Here is a 22,018-nt window from a genome sequence, read left to right as displayed (position 1 = left end):
GTGAACTCCTTGATTTCCTCCTACTTTCAGGCCTTATCTACACCATTGGTCCCTTTCAATCCCAAGTTCTCCATCTTTGTCACCATTGGCTCTCTCCAGTTCCAAGTCGTTGCTGGTCAAGCCCAGCTACTAGTCTTCATTGCCCAGCTCCAAATCTGCTTCATTGTGGGTGGTCCTGCCCAGCCTCCCTCTCCCTCCTCCACTGCCAAAGACAGCCAGTTCCTCAGCCTCACCTCTGCTGTCTCCCTTCGGCCCCTCGGCTCGTCCAGTGGTTCTGCTGTGCTGCTTGGATCCGCCTTGGACTACCCAGTCATCAGCTCCACCTTGGTGTGTGGATGCCTCAGCTACACCTCTAGCCTCCGACCCCTGGACTCCACCTTGGCTCTATGCTCCCTCTGCTCCACAGTGGTCCATCATCCCTCAGGCTCCACCAGGCTCCCTCTCCCTTCAGCTCCACCTTGGTCAGTCATTAGCCTGGTTGTGCCACAGACTTCTGATCCTCTGGTTACATCTCATCCTTCCACCCCTTCGGCTCCACCAGGCTCCAACTTCTGGTTTTACCGTTGTCCTCACTCATTTACATTTAAAAATTTAACAGACACTTTTATCCAAAGCGACTTACAAATGAGCAAAGCAACAGAAGCAATAAAACCAACAATAGGGCAACAATATGCAAGTGCTGTGACTGGTCCCAGTTAGTCTAGAACAGTACACGTAGCAAGGTGTTTTTTTACTAGATATATAGAATAGTGTTAGTATTAATAGGTCAAGTGTTGACAAAAAAAGATGTGTCTTCAGCTGTTTCTTGAAAATGGGTTGAGTTAGGCAGGTCATTGGCATGGCTCAAGTTGTCGTTCACTTGCAGAACTCAACCTTCTGGAGGGCACATTGGTCTGAAGTAGTGAGTTTAGGTATAGGGGTGCAGAGCCAGTGGTTGTTCTGTAGATAAACATCAGTGCCTTGAATTTGATGTGAGCGGCAATTGGCAACCAGTGCAAGTTTATGAAGAGAGGTGTGACACGTGCTGTCGTCGGCTCGTTAAAGACCACTCTTGCTGCAGCATTGTGGATCAGCTGCAGAGGTTTGACAGTGCATGCTGTAAATCCTGCCAAGAGAGCATTACAATAGTCCAGTCTGGATAGAACAAGAGCTTGGACAAGGAGTTGTGTAGAATGCTCCTGTAGGATTGGCCTGATCTTCTTAAGTTGTAAGGTAAATCTGCAGGATGGGGCAGTTCTAGCAATATGGTCTGTGAAGTTTAACTGATCATAAATCACAACTCCAAGGTTCCTGGCTGTCCTGGAATGAGTTATGGTTGACAAACCTAGCTGAATAGAGAAGTTGTGATGAAGTGAATCAGTTCTGTCTTCGTAAGGTTGAGTTGAAGGTGGTGGCCCTTCATCCAGCAAGAAATCTCTGTCATGCAGGCCAAGATGCGAGCAGCTACCGTCGGATCATCTGGCTGGAATGAGAGGTAAAACCATGTTTCTGAATGACAGATCCTAGTGATGACATGTAGATAAAGAAGAGAAGAGATCCAAGCACTCCTACTGGCTCCGCCCTAGTCTGCCATCTCCACCTCAGTCCCGCAAGCCTGCGGTTACACCTCTGCCCTCCAGTCGATCGGTATCACCCCGGATCTTCGGCTCCTAGACTCCTCCTGGGTCTCCACCTCCATTGGCTCCACCTCAGCCTGGCTCCATCATGCCTCTTCCCTTCAACGTTCCGCTGTGGGGCTATGTCTTGGCACTGCTCTGGATCACACTATGGCCCCTCACTCTATCTCTTCCCTGGCTTCTCCCTCCACTGCCCCTGGTCTGTTTTGTTAGCCGGGAGCCGATGTACAAGATGGGGAAGTAATGTCACGGACTGCATTTCCCATCTTCCACCCTGGAACCAAACCATGCACACCTGGAACTCATTTAGCCCTCATCACCAACACTATATAGAGCACACACACTCCCTCAGTCATTGTCTGACCTCGTCTGATGCCACAGACTGCTTACCCTGCTAATGTTCCTGCTGTTAACTCATCCAAGTCTATCTCCAGTCATCCAAGCCATTTTCCAGTCATCACGTCATCCAAGTTGTCTTCCAGTCATCCCTCGTATAAATGTTGTTCCCTCATGTGTGTGTGCTCCATCAGTTCTGTAAGCCAAAGACTCAAAGTTAACAATTCAATTCAAATCTCATCTGCTAACGATCTCCAGTATCATTCCTTAACTATTTATGCATTGTGTTCCTGCCATATCTGCAAAAAAACCTACCTGTTTGAGTTCGACCTCCATAAAGTACACAGTGATTGTTTGTTGTTCTTTTCTGCATCCAAATTGCATCAGCTATTCAATTAATGACACCCTTTCTAGATCTCTGAGGAGGTTTAAATAATTACCAATAATTCTGCTTCACTGACAAAGTAGCTTCTATATCGAAGTTGAGGCCAATGGGTCTGTCATCTTAAACACTAGGATAAAGTGAGAGCAGACACAGAACCAAAAAGGAAAGGAGAAAACTGTGTATTTGCTTATCAGAAAGACATAAAAGCTGTACAAACAGGAATAGGTGCAGATAGAATATATGACAGCTGCTGTTCGTGGTTAGTGATTCTTTATTCAGTCCCTCCAGGATTTTGTGATCACAGAATTTAAATCGAGCAAACAATTTTTTGGAATTGCCACAGATTTTTTACAATATTTGTCGTATGACATCCTATCGCACATTCAGCCAAATCCTGCTTCAAAGTGAGTGCATCGAATATGAGTACTGCTAAAAGGTCTAATTTACCAACAAACATAACTGCGAAAAACCAGAATATCTGGATGACATATTTGCAAGTTGATACATTGGTTACATCCTAAAAATATGATGCATTGTTGGCATTCTACTAAAGTTAAAACATTGTTTGCAATCTGTGAAATTATAAATAACTGATGGAATAATAATGCTAATAAGCCAAATAGGAAATCCAGAGAGAATATTGATGGCAGAGACTACAGTATTAATGAAGACTAAACTTCGCTCAAGGCTGTGACTACTTGATTGTGGGTCTTATGAAGCGGCAGTGTGTCTATTAGAGAGCGCAGCGAAATGTTAACATTACAATAACGCTTGTGTGTTCCTCTATTTCTCTTTTTGCAGACGACTGGAACAGAACGGCATCAAATCCATTCCTCCCGGAGCCTTCTCTCCTTATAAGAAACTGCGCCGAATGTAAGTTCACAACACAGCTGAGAAAACCCTAAATGGATTCAGGATTGACTCTGTTAAAAAATTCTGAATTTAAACCGAAACAATTTAATAAAACATATTTTGGAGATGCTGGACTCTGGCATGTGGATCATATCATCTGATATTAAGAACTTGTGATTATACTGAAACGTCCTATTCGGCATCACGTATATATGATATCTGATCCCAGAGATTGTTAAAAATTAAAACTGGGACTTTTACTTGCAGTAATTTTACACAGTTTGTTTGTATTCAGTTAAACAAAAACTGAATTGATCTGAATAATAACACTACTGTCTTCTGTAGAGCTGCTTTAAAGCTGAATCTCAGTCTCATATTTGATGAAGTTTGCATCGATTCTGTTATTTTCCTGTTTATTACTGTGAAGGATCTGTATTGTATGAATGTGACTCGACTTAAAGTTGAGATTTTCAAGAAGCCGATTTGCTCATGTAGCATGTCTTGTAAAATCCCACCGCTCTACATCTTGTCGAGAGTAATTTCTCTCTGGTTGTCTGCAGTGCTGTGCCTGCGTGTGGTTTGATGGGTAGACCACAGGCTTATTAAAGTCTTCTCCGTGGCCTATAATGCCTGCCGTTTACTAATAGTCCTCACCACAGCCAGGCTGGAGGTTCAGACCTACCCATTTACATACCGACTGCCACATGAGCCAAAAACAGCCCAGACCCAGCGTGATCCTGGCAAACTCACTTCACATGTCGTCTGCTGACACTTTGAACCAAGTCTTTTTCTGTCTCAATTTACAGAGATCTCAGCAACAACCAGATTTCTGAGATTGCTCCGGACGCCTTCCAGGGCCTGCGCTCCCTAAACTCACTGTGAGTGTGTGTGTGTGTGTGTGTGTGTGTGTGTGTGTGTGTGTGTGTGTGTGTGTGTGTGTGTGTGTGTGTGTGTGTGTGTGTGTGTGTGTGTGTGTGTGTGTGTGTGTGTGTGTGTGTGTGTGTGTGTGTGTGTGTGTGTGTGTGTGTGTGTGTGTGTGTGTGTGTGTGTGTGTGTGTTTGTTTGTTTGTTTGTTTGTTTATATTACATTGTGGGGACCAAATGTCCCCACGATGTAATATAAACCTGAGTTCACCAGCCACTGGTCCCCACAATGTAAATTAATTAATAAAAATACTAAATTATGTTTTTGTGAGAAAATAAAGGTGTGCACAGTTTCCTGTGATGGTTAGGTTTAGGTTTAGGGTTAGGGTAGGGGGATAGAAAGTACGGTTTGTACAGTATAAAATGCATTCGGCCTATGGAAAGTCCCCACAATTCACAAAAACAAACCTGTGTGTGTGTGTGTGTGTGTGTGTGTGTGTGTGTGTGTGTGTGTGTGTGTGTGTGTGGGCTGTACGTCACAACGAGTGCTGTGATAGGTTGTTTGTGGCTTATCTCATTCATATTAATTAGGCCATGCTAACTTTCTGGGTGTAAACTCATTAATATTCATGGGACAACCCTTCACCACATCTTAACTTACTGTACATCACCCAGACGCTGTATGCTTGAATTCTCTAATTCACTTTCAATTCAGTTCCATCAGATTTTATAAGTTAGTGGATTTATCCACAGATTTTGTCTTTCTTAAATTCAGCTAGGAAAGAAAATTCATGTTTCATTTTTATTTTGTTTATTTTTTAAATCATAATGTTTAATCAAAATGTCATAACCGGTGGAGCGTCAGGCTTCTCTCTGGTGACGTATGCAGGATTCTCCAATCAGTTAGTCCAGTTCAAACTCCGCCCCCGTAAGCTCACGCTCATCTGCATACACTTGAGTGTACGCCCACATCACAACATCCAATCAACAACCGATTCCCAGAACCAAGTCCCGCCCTACCATTTTTTTCTTTTTCAGTAATCCATTACACTCGGATGCAGGTTACAATACGAAAAAAAAAAAGATCTGTTGCTGATTCAATTTCATCACAAATTTTATGCAAAATTCACTTTTTCTTGTTTAAAATAACTTCAGATTCTAAAAGTAAAAATATGTTCTCTGAACGTTTTGTTAATGTTTCCATTAAGTTATGAAAACGTTATTTCTTTGAACATTCAAAACATCCATGTTTTAAAAACTTTTTTTTATTGGTTATGCTACCATTAAGGAAACATTTAATTGTATCATTTTTCAAACCTTATGGGAACGTTACTTTTGAATGTTCTCTGAACGTTCTGAAAAAAGTAGTTACATTTAAAAAACATTAGACGAACATTCGACTAAATGGTTTCAGTAAAAAACGTTTTGTGAACGATGTATAAATGTTTTGTGGTAATGTTTTGAGAACATAACATATGTTATAATGCATTATATCTTTTCATAAATAATTGTAACCAAAGTTAAAATGCATTATATTTGCATTTTCCTTGTGACATTTGAAATTGGTTATTTGTTTGAGGTATTATACTTTTTAAAAGGTGTAACAATGAATAGATTTGTATTATAATGTATGTAGTTATAATTATGCATAACTAATGCATTAAAATACTTTTTACCTATGATTTTTAGCTCGTCTAGCAGAAAGGACAAGTGTGCATGGTCTTGTGTTGATTGTCTCTCTGATGTCCAGGGTTCTGTACGGAAACAAGATCACCGATCTGCCCAAAGGAGTGTTTGATGGACTCTACGCCCTCCAGCTGCTGTGAGTGTCAGAGCAACGTCTCATTGCTCAGAGGTTGCGTAAGAGTGCAGAGCTATAAATGAATGTGGACAGAACAGCTCAGATAATTCGACATTGAAAGAATTTGCCCTCCATTTAATCTCAGTTGAGATACTAAAGTGTTTCCGTTTCATAAGAGCTGGGAAGTACTGAATAAACTGTTCACCGTTGTTTTGCATGATGTTGTTTCATCAGCGTCTCTCTCTTCCTCTTGTGCTTCCAGGCTTTTGAATGCGAACAAGATCCACTGTCTTCGTGCAAACACCTTTCAGGACCTGCAGAATCTCTCGCTGCTTTCTTTATATGACAACAAAATCCAAGCGCTGGCCAAGGGCACCTTCACCTCGCTGCGCGCAATACAGACCCTGTGAGCACACACACATTCATGCCACACGCCCTTATTGAGCATTCTTTTATCATCAAAAGAGAACTTTTTTTGCATGTTTAAAGATAGACTTTTAATTAATATCTAATGCATTTAATTTAGTGATTCTATTTTCATAAAAGCATAGAACAATAACACTTAACAAAGGGGGCGGGGCCATGTTGGGCTGCTTTAGAGAAGAGGAAGAGTTGTTGAAGTAGAGTGTTGTTGTCATGCCGTCATTTTACGCCGGACTGCTTCACAAACGAGGATCAATTCAACACAAAAGATGAACATGACGGCACATGCTAGTGGATGAGTTGAATCAACTCCACAGCAACTACATCAATTTATCCACTAACCATTCAGAAACGTCTAAAAGTTGTAACTTCTTCCTGAGTCTCTCCATCAGTGTCGGTTTGAACAATGTAAGGCTGAACACTTTCCTCATTTTGGCTGCGTGAGATTCTCCAGCTTTGTTGTTGTTGAGCTGTTAAAGCTCCGCCCTCTTCTGGAGCAGCAGCTCATTTGCATTTAAAGGGACACACACAAAAACAGCGTGTTTTTGCTCACACCCAAATGGGGCACATTTTAAAGCTATAATAAATGATCTGTGGGGGATTTTGAGATTAAACTTCACAGACATTATATTACATCTTGTGAAAGGGGCGTTGCAGGACCCCTTTAAGGAATTATAGAAGTTTGTTTGTAAAGCAAATACTGTACTAAACTTGTTTTATTTATTACCAAACATTTATTTTACAAAATAATTTGTTATGAATTCAAAGCCATATCTCTAACCTAACTGTGTTACAAATTTTAAGTTGATATTGCAAAAAATCAGGTTCGTTTGAGATTTTGTAGGTGCTTTACCAAAAACACTGATTCGTTCTCCTGTCACAAATTAATACATTTCTGCCACAATGTCACTTCTATCACGAAACAGCAGCCAAATATGAACCTTGAGTCTTAGACCTTCCCAACAATGTGTGATTTTCAAGATTAGCAAAAGATTTGATTATAAAATAGTGCGTAAAATTGTGTAGAATTTGAAACATGACCCCGCCCACTAGGAGGAGGAGCCTGCTAAAGCATTTAAAGCACTGAAAATGGCTTTCACAGGATTCATTTTGAGTGCTTAAGCTTTCAAATGTAATTTTAATTTTTGATTTCTAAAATATGTAGCACTTTTTCTACCAGGACACTGACGAAATATGTTCCTGACCTCCGATTAGATTAATGTATTATTTTAGATTACACTTTTTAAGTAATGAATACCATTGTGTAATTTGTAATCTGTACCAGATTACATTTCAGAAGAGATCTATACTCACAATGCACTGATCATTAAGTTATGAAAACATTATTTCTGAGCGTTCAAAACATTATGTTTTAACGAACGTTAAGGGAACATTCCATTTTGTCATTCTTCAAACATTAAGGCAACGTTACTTTTGAATGTTCTCTGAACGTTCTGAAACAAGTAGTCACATTAAAAAAAAAAAAAATCATACAAATAAAATGTTTCAGAAAAAATGTTTTTGTGCTAATGTTTTGAAAACATGGACAGATAACCTTCTATTAACGTTACTGGAAGAACGTTTGTTCGTAACTTTGAGAGAACCTTGCCAGAACGTTCCCTGTTAGCTGGGTTACAGGAGGTCACACAGGAGGTCAAAGCACAGATCCTGGTGGATTCATGATCATGTTTGACATGTGACCTTATCAACAAGATGGCAAGCTGTGCTTCTAGACGTTACCAGTTCCTACTGAAGTGATGTTATACATGAGGACCTGTTTGTCAGACAGGCCTGTGGTTCAGTAAGGTGGATTTTTTTTGTCCTGTTTTTAGTCATTTGGCTCAGAATCCGTTCATCTGTGACTGTAATCTCAAGTGGCTGGCCGATTACCTGCGCTCCAACCCCATCGAGACCAGCGGAGCCCGCTGCACCAGCCCTCGCCGGCTCGCCAACAAACGCATCGGCCAGATCAAGAGCAAGAAGTTCCGCTGCTCGGGTAAAGCTCTGCAACACACTTCTCAAAAGCACACAAAGGCTATCCATTACACAGTGTTTGATTTATCAAAAACAATATGACTGTGACCTCTTTTGTAATGAATGAGTAGTTTTTGCCACACATTAAATTCAATTACAGCAAGATTCACAATATATACTGGAGGTCAAAATTTTGGAATAATTAAGTCTCTTCTGTCTCAAGTCTTAAGGCTGCATTTGTTTGATATAAAACAGTAAAATCAGTGAAATATTATTACAATTTAAAACAGCTGTTTTCTATGTGAATATATAGTGAAATGTAATTTATTCCTGTGATCAAAGCTGAATTTTCAGCATCATTACTCCAGTCTTCAGTGTCACATGATCCTTCAGAAATCATTCTAATATGCTGATTTGATGCTCAAGAAACATTTATGATTATTATCAATGTTGAAAACTTCTGCTTCAGATTTCTGTGGAAACTGTGATACATTTTATTTTTCAGGATTCTTTGATGAATAGAAAGTTCAAAAGAACAGCATTTATTTGAAATAGAATCTTTTGTAACATTATAAATGTCTTTACTGTCAGTTTTGATCAGTTTAATATGTTCTTTCCAGCACTGTCTCATGAAACAGCCTTAAAAAACAGCATGTTTTGTTCTAGAAAATGGATCACAAACATATACAGGAATCTCACGTTAATCATATTAAAACTGCACCATTGCTTGTTGTCACATGCAGTACTTGTATGCAGTGTTTGATACAGAGCTGATTCTCACACACGCAAGCAAAGTCTCTACAGCACAGCTGGCCAAAGGGATTGACAATATCAAAACACAAGCCATCAAAATCCCTGTCGATTGATTTTTTTACAATTCAGTCTATATTTTCTTCTATGCTGTTGCGTACATAATATATCTTGATGGCAGTAGCACAGTATAATTGCTGTAAATGTTTCATGCTGTTCACAATGGAAATGTACTATATACATAGACTGCACAAAAAGAGTATACAGCAAATCATGTATTTGTATTCTGAGATGCTGATGGTGATTATTGTCCTCTTATGTCTCCATCACAGCCAAAGAGCAGTACGTCATCCCGGGTGAGTGTGTGACTATTTCACTTAACATCAAACAAAGCTTTAGTTTAGTGTTTGCGGAGGTACTTTTATTCCAGTACACTAAAAAAAATGTTTTTCAAAGAAGAAAATACTATTTCAGTTTTTCTACTTCAAAATTGAATGTTCAGTGTGTTATTTGCCATTTCTTTGTAAATGTTTGTGAAATTTACTAGCGATTTCGGTTACACTTTATTCTGACAATCCACTTTAGACATTCCACTAACTATAGGTAACTACATGTCAACTAACTCTCATTAGAGTATCAATAGACTGTTAGGTTAGGGTTTGGGTTAGTAGAATAAGTGGATATGTAATTCTTTTTGGATCACTGAAATAAAGTGTAACCACAATTTCTAAGTGAAAATAGTTTTTATGTGTACAACAAAGTTCACTCTTAGAATAAAAGGTTCATATATATAACTCTAGGGCTCTTGACTCAGTTTTAAAGCATGATTTATGTCAAAAAAGGTTCTATATAAGGAGAAATGTCTTAAAGGATTAGTTCACTTCTGAATTCAAATGTCCTGATAATTTACTCTCCCTCATGTCATCCAAGATGTTCATGTCTTTCTTTCTTCAGTCAAAAGAAATGAAGGTTTTGAGGAAAACATTCCAGGATTTTTCTCCAGATAGTGGACTTCAAAGTGTGGAGTGTGGAGTGCAGCTTCAAAGAGCTCTGCATGATCCCAGACGAGGAATAAGCGTCTTATCTAGAGAAACCATTTTCCAAAAAAAAAAAATATATATACTTTTAAACCACAAATGCTCGTCTTGCACTGCTCTGTGATGCTCCACGCATGACGTAATCATGTTGGAAAGATCATGCAAAAAAGGTAAAACAACGATGTCTGACGATTTTGAAGTTGAAAGAGAAAATGAGATAGATTTTTTTGCCCTACCACAGTACTTCTGCCTACATCACGTGTGACCTTTCCATCGTGATTACGTCATGTGTGGCACATCACAGAGCAGATGAGCATTTGTGGTTAAAAAGTACATAATTTTGTATTTCTCTAAGAAAATGTCCGATGGTTTCTCTAGATGAGACTCTTATTCCTCGTCTGGGATCATGTAGAGCTCTTTGAAGCTGCACTGAAACTGACATTTCAACCCGTTGAACCCCAGTGAAGTCCACTATATGGAGAAAAATCCTGGAATGTTTTCCTCAAAAACCTTCATTTCTTTTCCACTGAAGAAAGAAAGACATGAACATCTTGGATGACATGGAGGAGAATAAATTATCAGGAAATTCTCATTCTGAAGTGAACTAATGCTTTAAATGATTGCATAATACTTTTGCGTTTAACTGTTAATTTCAGCTTTTTTTCTACTGATAAGGTATGTTTGTGAGCTGTTTAATTCATAACATTTAATAAAAAAAATAAAAAAAATGAACTAAAACCAAATTAATTGAAACTAAATCCATAAAATGATGGGACCCCTAAAAGGTTTAATCTATGAAGCGCCTGACAGAACTCTTCAGGGTTTCATCTAGAACCTGTTCTTCTGAGAGTGTGAGAAAGATTGAAGAAATTATTATGATCGCTAATTTTAGAAGATCTTGTAATCATCACTCGCCGTCTCCTGGAGTGTGCGTTAATTATTGAACACTTGTTAGATAACAGCCTTGTGCTTCGGTGCATGTAAACACTTCCTTTGTTAAAGTATTCTGACAGTTTCCTCATCCCAAGACTCTGTTCAACCCAGCAAACACAAATGTATTCAAAGAACGTTTTGCCAGTGTTCCCATTAAGTTATGAAAACTATAAAGTAGTTAGTAACATTTAAAAAGCCCATCCAACTAAAATATTTCAGAAAAATGTTCCATGGATGATTCCGAGATAATGTTTTTGTATTAACGTTTAATTAAAGACCGGATAACTTTGAATGAACGTTCTAATAACATCAATGGTTTATTCAAAACTTTGAGAGAACGTTCTGAGGACGTTCCCTGTTGACTGAGTTGTTTTGCCGCAGGAACGGAGGACACCAGACTGAACAACGACTGTAATAACGACCCCGTCTGTCCCGCCAAATGCCGCTGTGAGTCTAACGTAGTGGACTGTTCCAATCTGAGACTAAACCGCATCCCTGAGCACATCCCAGCATCCACCACTGAACTGTAAGACAACATCAGACAATATTTCTGATAGATTCCAGAAGTCTGTTTCCTTTAACCTCATTTTCCCGTGTGTTTTCACAAGCCGTCTCAACAATAACGAGATCACGACGATAGAAGCCACAGGTGTTTTCAAGACGCTCTCTCACCTGAAGAAAATGTAAGTCCCGCTCTCGCGTCCGTGTGACTGCTTGTGACTCTTTACTAACGCTGCCCTTTGACCTGCAGAAACCTGAGCAACAATAAGATCTCTGAGATCGAGGACGGGGCGTTCGAAGGGGCGTCTTCGGTCAACGAGCTGCACCTGACGGCAAACCAGCTGGATTCGGCGCACAGCGGGATGTTCCGGGGTCTGGACGGCCTGCGGATGCTGTGAGCCCAGATTCAGTCAAAAAACAATCATATCATTTTCTTCATCTGAATTCATGCACATGGTCTGTTTGTTTTCTAGAATGCTGCGGAACAATCGCATCAGCTGCATTCACAACAACAGCTTCACGGGCTTGCACAACGTCCGTCTGCTGTCCCTGTACGACAACACGCTGACCACCATCACGCCCGGAGCCTTCGACACGCTGCAGAGCCTCTCCACCCTGTAAGAGCCAAACCGCTGCTTCATCTGACCCAACGCTGGCAGAACTCCCGAGAAGAGTTTAGCATGTGGTGCTGGAGACAGATGTTTCCTGTAATCATTAACTTGAGCTGGGCCAAGATAACCGGGAATGATCTCTGGCACGGTTCTCTCAGAGTTATGAACAAACGTTCTTCCAGTAACATTAATAGAACGTTCGGCCTTTGATAATGTTCTCAAAACGTTAGCACATAAAAATTACATCAATTACAGAATGTTTATTTTAGTTGTATAATAATATTTTAGTTGTATGTTCTTCTAACATTTTTAAATGTTTCTACTTGTTTCGGAATGTTCCGAGAACATTCAAATGTAACATTCACATAATGTTTGCAAAATGGAATGTTCTCAACATTCTGATAACCAAGAAAAACCCCTCTTGGCCTCTTTGGTCAGAACTGACCAAAATTTGAAATTGAATTATTAAAATTGTTTTGCTTCATCAGAATGGGATGATACACTCTAAAAAATGCTGGGTTAAAAACAACCAAAGTTGGATTGAAAATGGACAAACCCAGCGATTGGGTTGTTTTAAACCCAGTGGTTGGGTTAAATGTTTGCCCAACCTGCTGGGTAGTTTTATTTAAACCAACTATTGTTTAAAAATTGCTATATGGCTAGCTTAAAATGAACCCAAAATAGTTGGGAAAATTAAAAACCAGATGCAATTAGAGGCAGCAATAATAGACAAAAGGTGAATGTTTATTAATAAGCTTTAATATTTTATTAATGTAAATGTAATAGTTTATTAATATAAATGTATTAATAAGCAATTTAATAAATGTTTATTGTTTAATAAATATTCATTGAACATTAATAAATGTTCATTTCCAACATACTTTGGGTTAATTTTAATTAAGCAATACAGTAATTTTTAAACAATAGTTGGGTTAAATAAAACTACCCAGCAGGTTGGGCAAACATTTAACCCTACCGCTGGGTTAAAACAACCCAATTGCTGGGTTTGTCCATTTACAACCCAACTTGGGTTGTTTTTAACCCAGCATTTTTTAGAGTGTACTTGGAGAGTTTTGTCACATTAGCTATGTGAACACACAAAATATCATGGATTGATTCGGATATGTTAAAGGCTTTCACTCTATTTTAATCTGAAATACTGCATTTATTGAATAATAATTTAAATAAGAAAAATTATATTAATTTTAATGAAAAAAAAGCTCCTAATAATTGTATAAATATTGCATAGTATTATAAAATCCCCTCTAAATTCTAAATAATAATCAAAACATATTATTGAAAAAATATATATTACATTGATTTTCCTGAAAAAGTGACATTTCAAGGCCTCGGGGCTGAAGACTTTTGACTGCGAACATACCGAGTGTGACCCAAAAATAAAGGGGCTTAGCCGGTTAAAACATTTAAAATCAAGACGTTTTGAACATTCAGAAAACATTAAGAAATAACGTTTTCATAACTCAATGGCAAAATGCTGTTTTAGCTACAGAAATGCAAGAAACAAGCACAAAAAATGCGACATTCTGTAACAAACTATACAATAATAATATCTTGCTATAAAGACTGTATCTGTCTTTCGCCACATTTTCATTAAGGCTTTTTATTGACAGCATAAAGACCCGTTCACACTGAGAATGATAACTATAAAGAATATCTATAATGATATATTAGCATCCACATCAACACACGATATTGTTCTTTTTATTATAAGTGTGCTGCAGGTTTGTCGTCTGTCTCTTTAAATGCTCGAGCTTTAAATGCAGTGTTTTAATCTTTTATCAGCTGGAAAAAAAGGATTCTGAAAGTGATTCCAATGATATTGTGTCGTTATCGTTATAGTTGTGGTGTGTGGACTTCAGTATTCTCACAGAATGATTAAAACTTCATCGTTATAGTTATCATATTTAGTTTGAACGTCTTTATTACTGATTGTCGACAGCAAGATGCAAGTTACTCCCGTAATTCACGCAAAGCATCATAGGATGAAGAAAAAAAAAAATTTCTTTGGGGAAATGACTGATATCCTTCCCTAAGGGATCCCATTGGTTCAAATTTCTTTTAATAGGCACTCTTATATGCCAACTTATAACTAACATGTTTTAAGAAAAACACACAAAAAACACAATTACCCCAGTTTGCATCTGTAAGCCTTGCCTTCTTGGCATTGCATCACTGCAGCTTGGATATCTGATGTTTCCCCATTCAAAGAGATTAAATAACTGGCTGAGAGGTGTTTCAAAGATGGCCGTCGAGCGAAATGACTTGCTGTAAAGGGACTTTGGTTTGGTCTAATTAATATCTATTTTTGTGTGGCAGAAACCTGCTGGCCAACCCGTTCAACTGCAACTGCCATCTGGCCTGGCTGAGCAGTTGGCTGAGGAACCGTAAGATCGTCACGGGGAACCCGCGCTGCCAGCGGCCGGCCTTCCTCAAAGAGATTCCCCTGCAGGACGTCGCATTACCAGATTTCCGCTGCGAAGACGGTAGGATCTAATTCAACAAACTGCCTGTCTGGATTCCCAGTGTTGTGAGAGGGCTAACGATCCCTTCACGCTGATGTTTCTCTCAGATCAAGAGGAAGCGAGCTGCACGCCGCCCATCCAGTGTCCCGCCGAGTGCACCTGTCTGGAGACGGTGGTGCGCTGCAGCAACAAACACCTGCGCCTCTTACCCAAAGGCATTCCTCGCAACGTCACCGAGCTGTGAGTCTGAGCCTCAATGAGCCACACAACTATTACACTGAGGTTCCTAACCAGCTGCAGCCCATTGGACAATCAAAACTATCCCAAGAGTAGCCCAATGACCATATCCCAAATATCAAAATATGCCATTCCCATACTTTAAATACTTATTTTACAGTCATTGTTATGCAAAATGAAAACCACTATATCATAGTGATCAGAAAACTTAACATCTAGTGCAGTTTTATTATAAAATATTTCAATACAACAATAGTCAAATATACAGTAATTTATGCAATATGTCAAACCTTCAACTCATTGGGAAAAAAAATTCACTGGAAAACCACAGACTTGGCAACCCTGCAACACGCTTCCAGCATCACGGAAAAAAGTGAGAAAATCACAGCCAATCAGAGCATATGTCATGTTAACGTAGGTCAAGATGAGGACCAATGAGATTTCACGGTGGGCGGAGCTACTCAGCAGTTCACAGAGATAGAAAGCCAGGAACTGAGAAAATGTTAATTTACTACTTTGGTTATTTAATCAGGGACAATACATGGAAAAATGTGCCGGATTTGGCCAAATTGGCTAATTTTCATCCGCAGTCCCTTGTTGAGGTTCACTCAAAGTTTTACATTTAAGATTCATATGTTTAAATTGCATGTAAAATGTCCATCCATTTAGTTTATGTAGTTTTAACATGTAATGTGATGCATATTTGTCAGTCACACAAAAATGAAACAGATCAGATTTCTGTAATAGTACTAATAAACGGAATGTTTTTTAAAAACACAATAAACAGGTTTATGTATTTATCATCCAATCCAATATTGTTCCACATATTTGGTAACACTTTATTTTAAGGTGACTTATTACATGTTACTACATGTACTTACTATGTAATAACAGTAAATTTTGCATAATTACAGGTAACTTACCCTAAACCAAACCCTAACTGTAACTCTATAGTAAGTGCATGTAGTTAATTAATATTACTAGTACTTATTTGAGTGAGTACAATGTAACTACGTCACCTAAAAATAAAGTGTAACCCCATATTTTAACCATCTTTATGCTTATTTTCACAATGAACAGATTTATGCTGATTCTGAGCAATTGAATAAATGCATTTTCATTATTTAAATACAAAATTTAATTAATAAAATTTAAATAAAAAAAGTATAGACCTGTTTCATTTATGTATGACTGACAGATATGCATCGCATTGCGTTTATTTATGTTTGTTTATGTTAAAACTGTGTGATCCAAATGCATGGAAGTTTTAGATGCAGTTCAAACTTTAATGAACTCTAATATACAGGATACACGCTACAATTCAGAAATACACTGTTATTCTGCATAACATTTCTTGGTAACACTTTACAATAAGGTTTCATTTGTAAACATTAGTTATCATGAACTAACAATGAAAAGAACTGAACAAACTTGTATTATTAATCTTTGTTAATGCTAATTTCAACATTTAGTAATACATTATTTAAATCAAATGTTATTATTTAATGGACTTGAGCTGAACAAATGAACAAGTTAACATTAACTGAATGGGATCTTATTGTAAAGTTTTGTCGTCCAGGGCGAAGCTGTTTTGTTAGTGAGTGTAATGAGTGTGTTTTTGAGTGGGAGTTACACACATCAGATGCCTGTCGTCCCTCAGAGCGTGAAAACCTCTCATTTACACAGTGCTCTCACTGACTCTAGAGCTGCGTCCAGGTGTGCTGCGGTCTCAGCCCATCATTAAAGCCGTCGCCTCCATGACCAGGTGCTGAGAGGCTTTGACATTCCTGTCAAATACAGACTTTCACAGGCATTGTGTATTTGGTCTCTCAGCTACAGCTACAACACACACACACACACACACACACACACACACACTTGTATATGTGGTTTACGGGGACTCTCTACCCCTAAAGCTACCCATCACAGAAAACTTTTTCTGCATTTCTGCATTTTTACTTAAAAAAAAAAAAAAAATTAAATCTTTCCTCATGAGAACCAAAAAATGTCCCCAGAAGGACAGATATTTTGGATATTACCATCTTTATGGGGACATTTTGCACATAAAGGCACACGTTTTAGGTTTATGTTGAAGAGCCACTAACAAAGTATTTTCACATAATGTTCTCTTAAAACTTACAGTGAGTACGGAAAGTATTCAGACCCCCTTAAATTTTTCACTCTTTGTTATATTGCAGCCATTTGCTAAAATCATTTAAGTTCATTTTTTTCCTCATTAATGTACACACAGCACCCCATATTGACAGAAAAACACAGAATTGTTGACATTTTTGCAGATTTATTAAAAAAGAAAAACTGAAATATCACATGGTCCTAAGTATTCAGACCCTTTGCTCAGTATTTAGTAGAAGCACCTTTTGATCTAATACAGCCATGAGTCTTTTTGGGAAAGATGCAACAAGTTTTTCACACCTGGATTTGGGGATCCTCTGCCATTCTTCCTTGCAGATCCTCTCCAGTTCTGTCAGGTTGGATGGTAAACGTTGGTGGACAGACATTTTTAGGTCTCTCCAGAGATGCTCAATTGGGTTTAAGTCAGGGCTCTGGCTGGGCCATTCAAGAACAGTCACAGAGTTGTTGTGAAGACACTCCTTCGTTATTTTAGCTGTGTGCTTAGGGTCATTGTCTTGTTGGAAGGTAAACCTTCGGCCCAGTCTGAGGTCCTGAGCACTCTGGAGAAGGTTTTTCTTCCAGGATATCCCTGTACTGGGATTGTATTGGACAGGTGATGAGCAGTGCCTGGTTTTCTCCACACATACCGCTTAGAATTAAGGCCAAAAAGGTCTATCTTGGTCTCATCAGACCAGAGAATCTTATTTCTCACCATCTTAGCAAACTCCATGCGGGCTTTCATGTGTCTTGCACTGAGGAGAGGCTTCCGTTGGGCCACTCTGCCATAAAGCCCCGACTGGTGGAGGGCTGCAGTGATGGTTGACTTTCTACAACTTTCTCCCATCTCCCGACTGCATCTCTGGAGCTCAGCCACAGTGATCTTTGGGTTCTTCTTTACCTCCCTCACCAAGGCTCTTCTCCCCCAATAGCTCAGGAAGGGTTCTGGTCGTCCCAAACGTCTTCCATTTAAGGATTATGGAGGCCACTGTGCTCTTAGGAACCTTAAGTGCAGCAGAAATGTTTTTGTAACCTTGGCCAGATCTGTGCCTTGCCACAATTCTGTCTCTGAGCTCTTCAGGCAGTTCCTTTGACCTCATGATTCTCATTTGCTCTGACATGCACTGTGAGCTGTAAGGTCTTATATAGACAGGTGTGTGGCTTTCCTAATCAAGTCCAATCAGTATAATCAAACACAGCTGGACTCAAATGAAGGTGTAGAACCATCTCAAGGATGATCAGAAGAAATGGACAGCACCTGAGTTAAATATATGAGTGTCACAGCAAAGGGTCTGAATACTTAGGACCATGTGATATTTCAGTTTTTCTTTTTTAATAAATCTGCAAAAATGTCAACAATTCTGTGTTTTTCTGTCAATATGGGGTGCTGTGTGTACATTAATGAGGAACAAATTAACTTAAATGATTTTAGCAAATGGCTGCAATATAACAAAGAGTGAACAATTTAAGGGGGTCTGAATACTTTCCGTACCCACTGTAAGTGAGTGTAAATGTCATCTAGGTTTGTCGGGGAAAACAAGAGCTAATTGATGCAATTCAAGCAATCTGTTGTTTAATTCCAACTTTTATTTGTGTTTGTAAGCTTGCATAAACGTTTAGTTTATACATAGAACTGTATTTCAACTAAGTTAAAGGGGATATATCATGAAAATCTGACTTTTTCCCCGGTGCATCTACAAACCCAGAAAACATGAAAAAGGACAATCCAGTAACTTTATTTTGGCAAGTCTTTCTTTACAAGCATGTGAAAAAAACGAGCTGCTCAGATTTCACTCCCCTGGTGACGAAGGATGGGGATCTTATTATAATATTAGCACTCCTTAATCTGCATTTGCAAGGTTTTTCAAAAAAGATTATCATGACAGCACATTCACAAACGTCCAGTTTCATTCTAAAAGTTGTAACTTCTTCCTGAGTCTCTCCATCAGTGTCGATTCCAGTTTGAACAATGTAAGATGAACACTTTCCTCATTTTGGCTGCGTGAGATTCTCCAGCTTTGTTGTTGTTGAGCTGTTAAAGCTCCGCCTTCTTCTGGAAAGGGGGCGGGAGCAGCAGTTCATTTGCATTTAAAGAGACACACACAAAAACGGCGTGTTTTTGCTCACACCCAAATAGAGGCAAATTTGACAAGCTATAATAAATGATCTGTGGGGGATTTTGAGCTGAAACTTCACAGAAACATTTTGGAGACACCAGAGACGCATATTACATCTTGTGAAAGGGGCGTTATAGGTCCAATTTAATGGTGCAACGCAAAAATGTTTGTTTAAGAAACAGATAAATATGCAAATATGTTTTTTGAATGTCTGCAGGTACCTGGATGGAAACCAGTTCAGCGCAGTGCCAAAGGAGCTGTCCAACTTCAAAAACCTGCAGCTTGTGTACGTCTCTCTCTCTCTCTCTCTCTCTCTCTCTCTCTCTCTCTCTCTCTTATTATTCACATCCATGTATTCTCTGAGAAGTTGTCGTCTTCAGTTTCATTCATCAGCTGATGATCTTTTGTTTCAGAGACCTGAGCAACAACAAGATCAGTTCCTTGACCAATTCTTCGTTCTCCAACATGAGTCAACTCACTACCCTGTATGTCGTGAACCACATTAATCTCATACTGAATCAAAGCTGTGAAAGTCAAATCTCATTGGAGGATTTGTGTGATTTTGTCCTGCAGGATCCTGAGCTATAACGCTCTTCGCTGTATCCCGACTCTGGCCTTCGGGGGTCTTCAGTCTCTCCGCTTGCTGTACGTATCTCTGTTTTACTTCTTTACTCTTTTTTTATGATTGTCTCATTTCAGCACTAGTGGCAGTCGCAGAGACCTTTCAAACTGATCGTGAAGCTGCCGTTACTATCCACTTATTTGACACTATTGGATGAGAACAAATCTTTCAAAACAAGTCTTCTGTTTTATAGCGAAATCAAATTTTTTCAAACTTATGTTATTTTTAACATTGACAATGTTATTGAACTGAACTGAACCAACACTGAACTGACTCAAAGTGAATAACGACACTATTGTCTTCTGTAGAGCTGCTTTAGTCTCATATTTGATGAAGTTTGCATCATTGATTCTGATATTTTCCTCTTTTTTTTTTTTTTTACTGTGAAGCTGCTTTGAAGTGCTGTAGAAATAAAGCTGACTTGATTTGACTTAAACAAATGACCGCCAATATGTTTGAAAGAAAAGCATAGTAGGTTTTTTAGAGTTTCAAATTATTATGCAAGTGACATATCAGTAAGAAACATTCAGATTTTAGTTTTTCTAAGAAAATGTTTGTTTGTTTATTTATTTGTCTTTTTAGATAACTGGTATCAATCTCAGACAAAATAATTAGTTTGCTGCTCAACACTGGCTTTTTTTTTATAGCTGCCCTTTTAAAACAATCATTTTTTTGACAGGAACTTTCATTAATAAGCCTTTATCTGACCAAGTTCTGCTGTGCTCTAAATCACTCACAAATCTTATGATAATTTGATAATCTCCATTCAGTTTCACAAAATAGTAGTTGTTTTCATGCCTTTTGCACAACATTAGACCATTTCATGCTTTTCATCTTCAGAAAGATCTTTCTTCCTCCCCATATTGCATGAGAACTGTGACTTGCTTAATAATGTGGAACAACCTCTAAGCAGGGTTTCCATAGACCTGGCAAATTATTTTGTCTGAGATTGATACCAGTTATCTAAAAAGACATGGATAAACGAACAAACAAACATTTTCTTAGAATAACTAAAATCTGAATGTTTATTCTACTGAAATCTTACTGATATGTCACTTGCATAATAATTTGGAATGTGGTGTATGTAATAATTATAAAATAATTGTTTGGACATAATTATCCATAACCACCCATTTTAAGTCATGTTTAAAGAATAATGGGTAAGACTGTATGTATATTATGTCTTTTCATAAGTAATTGTTATCAAAGTTAAAATGCATTATAATATTTGAAGATTCCCTGTTGCATCTGAAATTGGTTGTTTGTCATGTGCTTTAATGCATTATACCTTCTAAAGGTGTAACAATGAATTAATCCGTATTATAATATATTATAACTGCGGTTGGATTTATTCATAAGATCATATAAACTGCATTACAAGAAATACTTTTATAATGCATTTAATATATATATGCTTTACGGAATCAAAAATAATTCTCACCCTTAGTTTTGATTGGAGTGTATCACATCCGGGTGGACGGCCGTAAGTGCTTTAGCCATGAAAGTTTCTCAAATATCAGATATCGAATATCTTAAATCGGGTCTGAAATTCTGCACGCACTCATGATCAGAAACCCATGCGACTCTCCACTGGAAATCAGTGATTTCCACTCTGCCGTTTGTCATGGAAAGACTCTTACTGCTCCTAACCAGGCGAGACTCAACAGAGAAACAAGTGATTAATCACATCTTCTTCATGTTTCACGACCACAATAAGCTGCATGTGATGAAACAATTAGTCAGATGCGGTCCAGAATCATCTGTATGTTAATCAAGTACGTGATGATTGGCTGAGATGACAGAGAAGTGTAAGATGCTCACTGTTTACAGCTGTCCCGTCACCTTATCGTGAGGCAGAGAGACGATGGTTTATGTGACCGTCCCTGTCGCTCCCTGTCATTTGTGAGTTCAGTAACACAACACCAGCTTCCTCAAATTCCTCCGGAGCTTCGCTGGCAAACCGACGGGTGGAAATAGATCAACCAAACCTCCAGCGTTAGGCGGGAGTCCAACAAGACAGTATGAGAATGAGAAAGAAGTCAGCTTCATTTCTACAGCGCTTTATTTCAAAGCAGCAGAATCCAGAGCAGCTCCGGGTTCATGTCAGATAACTGATGTTTCTAGTATGTATGTGACGGTTTTCTCTCTCTCTCTCATGTTGTTCTCAGGTCGTTGCATGGCAATGACATCTCAGAGCTGCCTGATGGGATCTTCAACGACGCTGCATCACTGTCACATCTGTGAGTGAATAAACAGGCCTACTTCACCAAACACTGACAGTTTTACACACACTGAACACAAAGCGAGCAGCACAGCCAGTCTGTTACATCTGCTCTGCAGTTTAGA

The 22,018-nt window shown here is 38.6% G+C and overlaps 1 protein-coding gene across 1 annotated transcript in view; it reads left to right on the top strand.

Moving 5' to 3' along the window:
* slit1a (slit homolog 1a (Drosophila)) overlaps window positions 1-22,018 on the top strand; it is a 96,897-nt gene that overhangs the window by 55,902 nt on the left and 18,977 nt on the right. Inside the window, exons 10-25 of the mRNA XM_067386891.1 lie at window positions 3,139-3,210; window positions 3,996-4,067; window positions 5,804-5,875; window positions 6,117-6,260; window positions 8,110-8,273; window positions 9,334-9,357; window positions 11,353-11,497; window positions 11,580-11,654; window positions 11,723-11,866; window positions 11,946-12,089; window positions 14,421-14,587; window positions 14,674-14,806; window positions 19,268-19,336; window positions 19,464-19,535; window positions 19,624-19,695; window positions 21,841-21,912. Coding sequence (XP_067242992.1) covers window positions 3,139-3,210; window positions 3,996-4,067; window positions 5,804-5,875; window positions 6,117-6,260; window positions 8,110-8,273; window positions 9,334-9,357; window positions 11,353-11,497; window positions 11,580-11,654; window positions 11,723-11,866; window positions 11,946-12,089; window positions 14,421-14,587; window positions 14,674-14,806; window positions 19,268-19,336; window positions 19,464-19,535; window positions 19,624-19,695; window positions 21,841-21,912 — 1,641 coding nt within the window. The remainder of the gene's footprint in view (window positions 1-3,138; window positions 3,211-3,995; window positions 4,068-5,803; window positions 5,876-6,116; window positions 6,261-8,109; window positions 8,274-9,333; window positions 9,358-11,352; window positions 11,498-11,579; window positions 11,655-11,722; window positions 11,867-11,945; window positions 12,090-14,420; window positions 14,588-14,673; window positions 14,807-19,267; window positions 19,337-19,463; window positions 19,536-19,623; window positions 19,696-21,840; window positions 21,913-22,018) is intronic.

The sequence above is a fragment of the Chanodichthys erythropterus genome, chromosome 5 (genome assembly GCF_024489055.1).
Source record: "Chanodichthys erythropterus isolate Z2021 chromosome 5, ASM2448905v1, whole genome shotgun sequence".
Taxonomy (NCBI): domain Eukaryota; kingdom Metazoa; phylum Chordata; class Actinopteri; order Cypriniformes; family Xenocyprididae; genus Chanodichthys; species Chanodichthys erythropterus.
The sequence above is the reverse complement of the archived record's forward strand: the minus strand, read 5'-3'. Positions and strand labels throughout refer to the sequence as shown.